Below are 12,563 nucleotides of genomic sequence, written 5' to 3'. Positions count from 1 at the left end.
CCCCATGTCTGGAGGTGGCTGATGAGGAACAGGAGGAACAGCTGGGTCCAATGCCTGATACGCAGATGTGCAGAAGGCAGAGGAGAGGAGAGCAGTGGAAATATATGGGCCGATCCTTGGGAAGGAAGAGCCACCACCGCTAGCAAAGCCCCATCCTAGCTCAGGGGTAAAAGGCAGGGGGAGGAGATAAATAGATGTGGTAGACAACTATTCATCTTCTGGCCAGCCGGACTTGTTAATTAAAGGGACTTTTAGTTAACTTCAGAGGGTTTGTCGTGTTTGGGGAGCTAGATCAGAACACCCTTTCTTGCTCTAGTTGCTAGTAAATGCAGCCATTAAGGCAATCTAGAAAAACCTATCGTTGCTTCTGTTCTATTCAGGCAACAGATCCAGAATGAGTGAGGAAACCTTTTTACCTAGCAGCAAAAAATTGCACAGGAAGGAGTGGGGAGGGGGGCGGAGAAGCATGCTTATGAGGATTGCAGAGAATCTCCTGGTAAGTTTTAAGAAATTGAGTGCAGGCTGCTACTATTGCTATCATTTGCAAAAGCAAAAGAGGAATGTGATGATTGAAAACCTCCCGCAGAGCATACTGGGAAATGCAAATGTTCACCTATTGTATTATTATGAAGCATATTGTGCAAACACAGCCTCGTAGGGATCACTGTGTTTGCTGACCTTTATTTTGAAATTAGAAAGGCAAAAAGGATGTTAACACAAAGGTCTATTTTTCTCCCCACATCAAATTTCAGCAATGTGGTCTTAGAACCTGGATAACACAACTGCCTCCATAATTAGATTCATGGGACATGCAGCTTTGCTCACATTTCTTAAGAGTAGCAAAATATTTATTTAATTAGCTGTTCCTTCTCCCAGAATGGCACTGAGTGTCAAAATCAGTATAAAACTGTTATAGGAGGCAAAATGAAATAAAAAATTAGGAGCTTCCAAGTGACACCAAACATCTGTAGCAATTTCCCAGGAGGTTGAACAAGAGCCAGTAAGTAACATTTGCAGGATTTCTCAAGCAGAGAAGAAATGTTTCCAGATTCTAACCTAGCTCTATAAGCCATTCCTGGAAATATAATAAGCATCAGATATGACTTGGAGCTCCCCAGTTCACACAACACAACCCACATTCAATCATTTCTCTGTCAGTTATCTCTCTTCTCTTCCAGTTTTTGCACAGCTTCCAACAAAATCATTTTACCTCTTCCTGGTAAAACATTGCAATAAAATATATACGAGTGGGAGGCAGCCAAACATCGGTTATCTTTCCCATTTCTGACGAGTTCATTACACACGGTGCTGCCTTTTGTTTCCCATCCATTAAAACATTTACCCTAAGGATAGGAAATCAGTGGCTCTTTAGAATCTGCAGAACTGAACAGGCAGCCACCTCCTGTGGGGGTGTAGAAGTGCCAGAAGTTGTAGTTCAATGGTAGAAGCTGTAGTTCAACAGCATCTGGATGGCCCTGGCCAGGGATTTTGAAGACATCATAAAAATAAACTTCCTTCTCATTTCTGAACTACCGTATTTTTTTGGAGTATAAGACGCAATGGAGTCTAAGGTTTTGAAGAGGCAAATTAAAAAAAAGTTTTTTGCACGTTGCAAACCTCCCCAAAACGGGCCGTTTTTTGTGAAAACGGGCCCATTTTTTTCCTAAAAAAAGACATGGATAGCCTTTAGGGGGCTTGCAGAATGCTCCGGGGGGGGGGGGGGCAAAACGAGCAAAAAACAGCCCATTTTTCACAAAAACAGGCCTGTTTTTTGTAAAAAAAAAAAAAAGGGGGGGGGGACATGGATAGCTTTTAGGACGCTTATAGAGTGCTCCTAGGGGCTGGAGGGGGTAAAATTGAGCAAAAAATGGACTGCTCTTTACTCATTTCTGCCCTCCCCAGCCCCCAGGAGCTCTCTAAAAGCTTCCTAGAGGCTATGCACAGCCATTTTGGTGAAGGGGGTGGGGTTTCAGGAGGCAAAAATGCTGTATTCAGTGTATAAGACGCACCCAGATTTTCAGCCTCTTTTTTGAGGGAAAAAGGTGCATCTTATACTCCGAAAAATACGGTAAATCAAGTCCCTGCCCAGCACACACAAGTCCATTACATGGTCCAATCAGGCACCGTCCCAACTGGAGATGTCTTCCAGTCATACCATCCCAGGTGCAGGGCAAGATGTCCTTGACTTTCTGAGAAAGGAATGTTTTTAGACTATATATCTCCCATCCTCCATATAATCCCCCCTCTCATTTTCCACAAGGCCCAATGCAAAAGGTGGCACCCAGGCCTGACAATCTCACCATCCTGAGCCACAGCTTGATACCGAGCTTCAGTTGGCAATCCTAGAGATTCTAGTAAAAAATGCGGATCCCACAAGCATAAGATTTCCATGCTTCTGTTTAAGAGATCGTTTCAAATTAATCTTGTTCTCCCGAGAACTGTTATTTCTGCAAATGGAAGGAGGCTCTGCTAATTTTTTTCTTCTGCTTCTCGATGAATAGTTTTATGAGTTTCTATGGATTGTTTCAGCGTAAGCTGCTAGAAAGGACCCTTGTGGCAGACAATGTAGCCTATGAACTAAACACCAATACAAAGAAATAATTTTCCTGTATTAATTACAAATCAGACGAGGGAGAGATTTGTTCATCCACGGGTTGCCACAGTCTCACAGAAGGAAGCTGCCAGCTCCATGCCAGCAACTTAATTGTTTCAAATTAAAATGCAAACCTGCCTTCATAATAGTCTCACACATCACGCTTCTATGATATGTTTCTGGACTCAGCATGATCTACAAACAGAAAAGCATACCATGGTTTATTTGACATCTCTATATCACTGTTTGAAAGCCCGGCTTGTTTTGGGATAACTGACGGTAACCGTAACTTTGTTAGATACAGGATAAGTGGTTTGTGGCTTCCTGTATTAATTTTGGTTACTGCCCCATTCAATAATTTTGAAGCAGGAATAATTTTGTGCTTTTCTAAGCCACAAAGTTATGAAGCCAGAGTTGTTAAATATAATAGGAAAATTGGCCAAATTTGATTGACCAAATCAGGAATGAAAATTTTGGTTAATCTGCAAAGCTGGCACTGGCTTGTTCAACAAAACATAATTAAAATTAACCATGTTTGCTACAATGTGGGAATGCAATTCTCTCTCATCTCATTCAGGTTTGTCTATTTGTCTAGGAAATAGCTCATGGGGGGAAAAACAGCACATCCACCTCCAATTTTGTCTCCCCAAAAACAAATCTATGGGTTAGTTTAGTACTCTATAAAGTCTTAGTAAGGCCACACCTTGAATACTGCATCCAATTTTGATCACCATACTATAAAAAAGATGTTGGGACTCTAGAAAGAATGCAGAGAAGAGCAACAAAGATTAGGGGCCTGGAGGATAAAATGTATGAAGAACAGTTGCCAGAACTGGGCACGGCAAGTCTGGTGAAGAGAAGGACCAAGGGCGACATGATAGCAGTATTCCAATATTTGAGGGGACAGGAAGGGGTCAACCTATACTCCAAAGCACCCAAAGGCCAGTGCAGGAACAATAAATGGAAACTAATCAAGGAGAGAGTCAACCTGGAAGAAAGAAGAAACTTCCCAACAGGGAGAACAATTAACCAGTGGAACAGCTTGGTTTCAGAAGTTGTGGGTGCTTCATCACTGGAGGCTTTCAAGAAGAGACTGGACAGTCACTTGTCCGAAATGGTATAAAGTCTCCTGCTTGAGCAGGGGGTTGGACTAGATCAGGGGTTGGCAACCTTAAACACTCGAAGAGGTCCTAACCGGAAGCCCCCCATTCAATTCTGGAGCTGACCGGAAGTCTGGTTCCCCCACCATAGAGTGTGGCATCCTTTTTCCTGTCCTAACTGAAAGCCCTATCAATTGTGAAGTCGACCGGCAACAGGGATCCGCAGCAGAGGGATGAAAGAGCCACATGTGGCTCCGAAGCCACGGGTTGCTGACCCCTGGACTAGATGACCTACAAAGTCCCTTCCAACTCTTGTTATTCTATTAAGAGGAACAAAGTAACTACCATATTTTTCGGAGTATAAGACGCACCTTCCCTCTCCCCCCCCAAAAAAGAGGGTGAAAATCTCGGTGTGTTTTTTACACTGAATACAGCATTTTTAGCCTACTGAAACCCTGCCTCCTTTGCAAAAATGGATGTGCAGAGGATTTGGGAGGCTTGCAAAGTGCTCCTGGCGGCTGGGGAGGGCAAAAACAAGAAAAATGGGCTGTATTTGCTAGTTTTTGCCCTTCCCCCAGTTCCTAGGAGCACTCTATAAGCCTCCCAAAGCTCTGCATGCTCCGCTTTTTTTTGCAAAAAACGCTCCATTTTTTTGCTAGTTTTTGACCCCTCCCCCCAGCCCCCATGAGCACTCTACAAGCCTCCCAAAGCTCTGCATGCCCCCCCTTTTTTTGCAAAAAACTAGGTGTGCAGAGGGTTTGGGAGGCCTACAGAGTACAAAATCCTTTAAAAAAAAAATTTACCTCTTCAAAATCATGGTGCATTTTATACTCCGGTGTGTCTTATAGTCTGAAAAATACAGTAATCTGAATTATGTGGCAGAAGATAGATGTTAGTTCAGCCCCTGTCTCATACTACCACCCTGGTTTCTCTGTCCAGCAAAACTGCAGCCATTCCTGCTTACAGACAGCAACACTTCATCTTCTTATCTTCAGTTTTGCATAATTTGGGTTAGACCCAGGACAGGCTGCAGGCAAACTCTTGGCAGTTAAGCCAGGAATTCCAACACCACCTTGCAAGGATTACTGCATTAAGGCTCCCTTTTTGCATAGCCCTGCACCCCTTGTGTCAGGAGATCAATGGTGCTGCCTGTCATGTTTATTCCCTTATCTGTTGCACCCCACTCGGGGAGTCAGGAGACAGCCCACCGACAGCATCACCACTCTCCTTAATGCTGAATTATTTACAGTAGCAGATAGCAAGTTGCCTGATGAATGGGCTCCGTTTATAGTCCTGACAGAGCAATTGCCTCCCCTCCCCACTTTGCAATTTCTCCAGGTAAGTGAGAGTTCCTGCCAGACACACCTCTTCACAGCACTGTCGACATAATTCAGCGGGGGCAGAAACATTGGTGGGAAGATGTTAAGGGATTTAATGGAAAACAGAAGGTGAGGGGTCAGCAAGTCGATGAATTATTCATCTCAGCATGCACGCTCTGGCCTGCGAGTGCTTTCCCTGGAGCCAGAGACAGCAACCAGGGAAATTTATGAGCAGGAAAGTAACACGTTGGCCCATCAAAGTGTCTCTCAGCCTACCTGGAAGTGTGCAATGGCTGCCATGTTTATTCAAGCTGAAAAGAACCCTTTAAGAAGGTGCAGCTGGTAAATCAGGCAGACTATTTTATCAAGCCTGGGCAGTGGGAGGAAGTGAGGAGCCGCTTAGTAGGAGGCTCCAGTTTCCACTGATTCTTGAAATAAGCTGCCTGCTTGAGGACCAGTTCTGGTTGCCAGACGGGCCCAGAAGAGTCCATCTCAGGTACTTCCCAATTCATAGATGGAGACAGGTTATAGGGAAATCATCTCAAAGGATCAAAAAGCTGGAGAATCTTCCCAAGTGGAAGACCTAAACTTTTGCTTTGCAAATAGATGATTGGTAAGGGAGGGGAGAGATGGTGGGTTTCAGTGCTTGCACGCCATGGACACTTTGGCTCCCCAAATTCTAAGCTCAATATATTTCTTCAAGAGCTGAAGAAGCTTCTTGGATGAGAAGCGAAACATCTTCAAAGAAAAACAAGAAAGTCCCATTTCCTCTTGAAAACGCACCTTTGGGACAACCATGACCTGGATGACTGAGAATTTCCTCTGTTAATGCAACCTAGGATTGGTTTGGGCTTTTTTGGCTGCTGCTGTACACTGCTGGCTCCTATTTAAGTGATTGTCTACTAAGACTTCATGACCCCTCTCACAGTTACTGCTATTGAGCCAGGTTTCATCTAATCCATACCTGGATATTTTTCCTGCCTAAGTGTAAAACCTTATTTTCCTCTACCTTGTCTTCACACAGCGTATAATGCTGATGAAATATAAGCCAGATAGCTTTAAAAAGAAACAAAAGTGAAGGTTAATTAATGGATATTTGTCAGGATAATTGTAAAAGAATTCCATGTTCAGAGGCAGTCGATCCAACACCAAGAAATATTTAGAACAATTGCAACAACCGCTGCCAAATCAGCAGATGTATTTGGCTGTCCAGTATCAGAAACAAAAACAAAAAAATCTGACCCCAGAGCCCACACCCCACACTGTGTTCTGGGTTAACAAAATATAACAACCACAGCAAGGAAATAAATCTTATTATGAACTACTATGATGGCTTGGTGCACACAACTTGCTAAGACCTTAGTTAAGTTCCTGTAAGACAATGCACATCAACATTGTAGCTCATGTTAGCATCCAATAAAAACACAGCCCCTACCATACTATCTTGGTTGGGCATTCCTCCACAATACCAGGCCACCCAGTTCCAAGATTAAGTATAGGTAGTCCCCAACTTACCGCATTTTGTTTAGTGACCATTGAAAGTTACAACAGCACTGAAAAAAGTGATTTGTGACCGTTTTTCACAGTTACGACTTTTTCCAGCACCCCCATGATCGTCTGATCAAAATTCAGATGCTTGGCAACTGGTTCATACTTATGACCATTGCCGTGTCGATCACCCTTTGCGACCTTCTGATAAGCAAAGTCAACGGGGAAGTCAGATTCACTTAACGACCGGGTTGCCAATTTATCAATGGCTGTGATTCACTTAACAGCTGAGGCACAAAATGTTACAGATTGGGGCAACAATCACTTAACAAAGGTTTCACTTAAATCACATACATGTTGGGCTCAATTGTGTTTCATAAGTCAAGGACCACCTCCCACGTCTCATCCCCTTCACCCACCTTGATAATATCCTCATTGCTGGACTTGCATTTGACCATTGCTGAAATATCCAAGATAACTCCTGTCATCTCTATGGCGATGACCTTCACGGGGATGGCAACTGTCCGTCCTGTGAGGATAGCTGTGTTGATGATTTCTGTATCCTTAAGGATGACAAAGGAGGCCATGTTTTATTGAGTGGGCTGTGGTCCCACCTTCTTCTCCTCATGAGAGCTGCAGGATATCCAGGAAGGTCTGGTTGAGCCCAGGGAATTCTTCCCAAATTGGTGTTTTTATATTTAGATTATAAAGCTGTGCTACAGGAATGGAGACATTGCTGAAAGATAACTCCCAGCATTTTTCCTAATTGACCACACCAGCTGAAGAGGCTGACAGCTGTAGATAATCTCCAATATCTTGAGGGCCACTAGATATCTGCATATCATCATCTTCTTTTAATGATCCCATAATCCCTTGCGGGATAGAATCTGGGCAACTGAATGTTTACTGACCAGATGCCCTTCCTGTCACCAATGTGGAGTTATATTCAGCAGATATATTCTCATCCTGCCCAGAGAGAGAGAAATATCTGCCTCTACCTAGGATCGAACTCTGAGCTTCCTGATTGTGAGGCAAAAGCATCACCTCTAGGCCATGGTACCACTCATCCAGGAAGGTCTGTTTGAGATGCTTTTAACTTTTGCAAGGAGGCTTGAACTCAGGAAATTCCTCCCAGCTTGGTGTTCTACAGCTATTGTAGCTACTAGCCATGCAGTTAGGGATTATGGGATTGGAAAATCAACATTGGAGGGCACCAGATTGAGCAAGTCTCCTCTAGGAAATGCTATTTTGATGGCATAAATTTTTAGAGAGTTATTCCTGATGTTTAGGGTAGTAAACTTGAGAACATAAAGACACATTTACAGAACTTATTCCAAAAAGCTTGTTTTCACTGCATCCCAAACAGAGTGCAAATGTATATTAAGTTGTTCTGATATTGATAACTGGAGAGATATACTTTTTTTTATCCTGCTTTTATTATTTTTATAAAAAATCCAAGGCTTCCAACATATTTAATACTCTATCTTCCTAGTTTCCCATATATAAACATTTATATAAACAAACAAATAGCAAAGCATATGTGTTTAACACACCCACCACCACCACCACCACCACCACCCCGGCAAAGAAAATCTGGATAAAACTCTTATATCACTGATTTTAAGAACAAGTTCATACCAGACTAGGCAATTAAGTCATCTGCTTGATTTAGAGTTAGCATGTTGTATGAACCAACTAATATGCTTTGTACTGTAAACTGTAATTTATGGCTAATAGTTGGATCCAGCTAATTGTGTTTTTTCAACCAATTTTGATTAAAGAGACTAAAATATAGCTCCCTTGATTCATTCATCACACTAAGACATGTTTTAGTTATTTCGCTGCATCAAAATGATCAAGCAAAGGTTATGTAGAAGGTTTAAAGTCAGTATCAGTTTTAATTCTATCACCCAATATATGGTTATCATTACTTTCAACCATGCATTAAGAGTCCCATAGTTCCCATATAATGAAGTTAGAGGAATTAGACCAAGCATGTGAATGCGTATCTCAGGTCTAAGATAACAGTCAGGCAGAGAACGGAACTATCTTCTAGTTGGCTTCTAAGAAAGAAGCTCACCATGGCCAGGGCAAGGATGGCACGGATGTCCCTCTGAATTACTGTCAGTTCAGTCACAGCCTTCTCCAGATCGGGCGGTGGGTTTCTGCCCCGATAGTCTATATGCCACATGATGCGTCGAGTCACGGATTGGCTGGTGAAGTTCTCCATTTCAAAGTCCAGCTGCATGATCTCGTAGGGCGAGTCCTGGTCCCTGCCAGGAGAGAAAGGGGCTTGGATGACACCTGATGCCACAGGGGAAGGTGGGAGGGTGGGGAGGAACAGAGCATTCAGTCCAGACAGAAAGACAAACATTAGAATTTCTTCCCATATTTGGAAGATGCTCATGCCTCCAACTCCCTTTAGCTTTACCTCATCTTTCTGAGGAAAAAGTTGTCTAATGTGTCTAAATTTCCTGAGAAATTTTACTGCTCTTCAAATCATCTTCCAGTAGCCAGCCCAGCAGGCTAAGCAGTAAAGGTAAAGGTTCCCCTTGCACAAATGTGCTAGTTGTTCCCAACTCTAGGGGGCAGTGCTCATCTCTGTTTCAAAACCAAAGAGCCAGCGCTGTCCGAAGACATCTCCGTGGTCATGTGGCCGGCATGAGTAAACACCAAAGACACACGGAACGCTGTTACCTTCCCACCAAAGGTGGTTCCTATTTTTTTACTTGCATTTTTACATGCTTTTAAACTGCTAGGTTGGCAGAAGCTGGGAGAAGTAACAGGAGCTCACCTCGTTATGCGGCGCTAGGGATTCGAACCGCCAAACTGCCGACCTTTCTGATCGACAAGCTCAGCGTCTTAGCCCCTGAGCTACCCTTTAACCCTTTAGGCTAGGCAGTACAAGAACCTTAAATTGCTATGTGAATATTTGGTAGTGGCTGTTTTATTTTCTCCTGCTACATCCCGTTTTTCCTTGTATGCAATATCTTTTTATACTGTATTGTCAAGCTAGGGATTCTCTCATTTTATTGATATGTAATCTGCCTTACTAGCCGAACTGCAAGGCTTTAAACAAGCAAATATTATTTCTGCAAACATTTCTGGATTCTTTTTTTTTTCTTCATCAAAGAACATCCCAGATAAAATATCATATTTATTACATCACTGTTGCAGTATTCAGGTTGCTTGGTAATAAAGTGCTAGACTTTATAAAAAGATTAGCCCTTGATAAAATGGTTCATTTTAAAAAATATTATTCCAGCAATTGCTCAAGAGCAAAAGTGTGTTACACTGCCTAGAAATAAGTCTTTGTGTGTTGTCCTCAGTGAGACTTACACGGGACCGCACACTGTGGAAGAATTACTAGTTCTACCTGAAACATTCTAAACGTAAGTGCCTGGACTGCATATAATCTTCTTTAGAAGTTATTTATCCACTGAAAGACTATAATAGAATGTTGAAAACAGAATAAAAATGCAAAACTAAGTCAAATGCAGTGACTGAAAATTATTTATCTGCTAAGAGGGAAAGAGGAAAGGAAGCAATCGTGGCAATTCACATACCTCTTCAACGGAAAGCAAGACAAAGCTTATGCAAAAATGAGAAATAACTGCAATCTATCAGCTACCACCTAGGCAGTGAGTAAGGCAAGGGTTGGCATCCCCAGAGCCCCTTCCTGCACAGATTCCTCGGGTTACCAAAATCTGTCCTTGTTCACCATTGACTCAGCCTTCCATCCTTCCAAGGTCAGTAAAATGAGGACCAAGATTATTGGGGGCAACATGTAAATGATACTTCTACTTTGTAAACCGCCCAGAGAATGCTGTAAGGCACTATGGGATGGTACATGCCTAAATGCTATCGCTATTATTTTAAGCTAGGAAGATCAAGAAAGTAATGTAAGCACTATAGCATGCTAAACACAGTACAGGTAGCCCTTGATTTACAGCAGTTTGTTATGTGACCATTCAAAGTCAGACAATTTCAGCAACCATTCTTTATGTTTTTTAGCCTCCAATCCAGTGGTGGGATTCAATTTTTTAAATACCAGTTCTGTGGGCGTGGCTTGGGTTGGTGGGCATGACTTGATGGGTGTGGCAGGGGAAGGATACTGTAAAATCTCCATTCCCTCCCCACTCCAGGGGAAGGATACTGTAAAATCCCCATTCCCTCCTCACTCCAGGGGAAGGATACTGTAAAATCCCCATTCCCTCCTCACTCCAGGGGAAGGATACTGTAAAATCCCCATTCCCTCCTCACTCCAGGGGAAGGATACTGTAAAATCCCCATTCCCTCCTCACTCCAGGGGAAGGATACTGTAAAATCTCCATTCCCTCCTCACTCCAGGGGAAGGATACTGTAAAATCCCCATTCCCTCCTCACTCCAGGGGAAGGATACTGCAAAATCCCCATTCTCTCCTCACTCCAGGGCAAGGATAGTGTAAAATCCCCATTCCCTCCCAACTCCAGGGCAAGGATACCATAAAATCCCCATTCCCTCCCAACTCCAGGGCAAGGATACTATAAAATCTCCATTCCCTCCATACTCCAGGGCAAGGATACTATAAAATCTCCATTTCCACCCAACTCCAGGGCAAGGATACTGTAAAATCCCCATTTCCATCCCACTCCAGGGCAAGGATATTGTAAAATCTCCATTTCCATCCCACTCCAGGGCAAGGATACTGTAAAATCTCCATTTCCATCCCACTCCAGGGCATGGATACTGTAAAATCTCCATTCCACCCCACTAACCTGCTTTCCAGCTGCCTTCTCCTGTGCAGGGAACAAAAGAAAACCCAGCGATCAGCTGGGACTCAGGAGGCAGGGAATAGATGGGGTGAAGCCAGCCAGAGGTGGTATTTGCTGATTCTCTGAACTACTCAAAATTTCCACTACCGGTTTGCCAGAACCAGTCAGAACTGGCTGAATACCAACTCTGCTCCAGTCCCCTAATGATCTTTGTTGCTGTATGGTGTAGTGTCTCCTCTTGGGCCCCTGACTTGCTCCATAACTGCCTGTCATTCTATGGCTCCAGAATTGCTGCTAGAGAAAAGATTTAAGATACTTGTGGTGATATGGGGATATTTAGCTGATATCTTCTCCCTGCTTTTTTTCTACTTGGCCAGCCCTCCCGGCCTCCATTCTCAAATCTCCCTCTCTTTCATTGAAACCAGTAATCACATTTTAAAAAAAAAATAAAAACCAGTTCAACCCTTCTGATGTTATTCTTCAGAGGCAGAAAAAAATAATGTATTCATTTATTCATCAACTTATAGAATTTGTGCTTATAACGCTGCGATGCTACTGTAAGATTTTTAAAAAGCTATCATAAATAAACAGCAAAAAAGAACATAAAAATAAATTGTGCTCTGGACCAGCAGAAAGAAACACAAATGCTCTTGAGAATAATAAGATGGACAGTCTATAAATTTCATAAATAAAACCCACATAATATGGGCTCACATCATTAAGCTCAAATCATTAAGGCCCCAAATCCTTAGTGATTTGCAAAAAGAAAACAGGACTATATGAAGGTCAGGTATACGCTGTTCCTGAGCTGTAATTCAATGTGTTTCAAGTAGTCCTCAACTTACAACTACCTTGCTTAATGACACTTCAAAGTTATGGTAGAATGCAGTATTGCAGGCTTATTCTGCTCACTGCCAGCAGTTCGATTCTCACCGACTCAAAGATGACTCAGTTTTCCATCCTTCTGAGGTTGATAAAATGGGGACCTAGATTGTTGGGAACAATATGTACTATGAAGTGGTATATAAGTTTAAGTGCTATTGCTATTACTATTTTTATTTATTTATTTTATTTATTCAATTTCCATAGCTACTCAACTCAACCAAGTGACTCTGGGCAGCTTAAAATTCTATACTTTTGGGTCTTGGGAAATAGCCTGCATTTATGACTGCATTGTCCCACAATTATGTGACTACAATTTACAATTTTTTTTTTTTGTGGAAACTAAAACTGACATTTACTTCCAGTTTCTGGCAAACACACACCCCTTGTGGACAATGGATTTGCTTACCAACTGCGGCATTCACT

General features: G+C 42.6%; 1 protein-coding gene across 1 annotated transcript in view; it reads right to left on the bottom strand.

The window, feature by feature from the left end:
* Window positions 1–12,563, bottom strand: part of TMEM132E (transmembrane protein 132E) — a 43,162-nt gene that overhangs the window by 14,606 nt on the left and 15,993 nt on the right. The window contains exons 4-5 of the mRNA XM_032216109.1: window positions 8,581–8,773; window positions 6,920–7,063 (exon numbers count right to left, since the gene is read on the bottom strand). Of these exons, the coding sequence (XP_032072000.1) occupies window positions 6,920–7,063; window positions 8,581–8,773 (337 nt within the window). The remainder of the gene's footprint in view (window positions 1–6,919; window positions 7,064–8,580; window positions 8,774–12,563) is intronic.

The sequence above is a fragment of the Thamnophis elegans genome, chromosome 4 (assembly GCF_009769535.1).
Source record: "Thamnophis elegans isolate rThaEle1 chromosome 4, rThaEle1.pri, whole genome shotgun sequence".
NCBI classification, from domain to species: domain Eukaryota; kingdom Metazoa; phylum Chordata; class Lepidosauria; order Squamata; family Colubridae; genus Thamnophis; species Thamnophis elegans.
The sequence above is the reverse complement of the archived record's forward strand: the minus strand, read 5'-3'. Positions and strand labels throughout refer to the sequence as shown.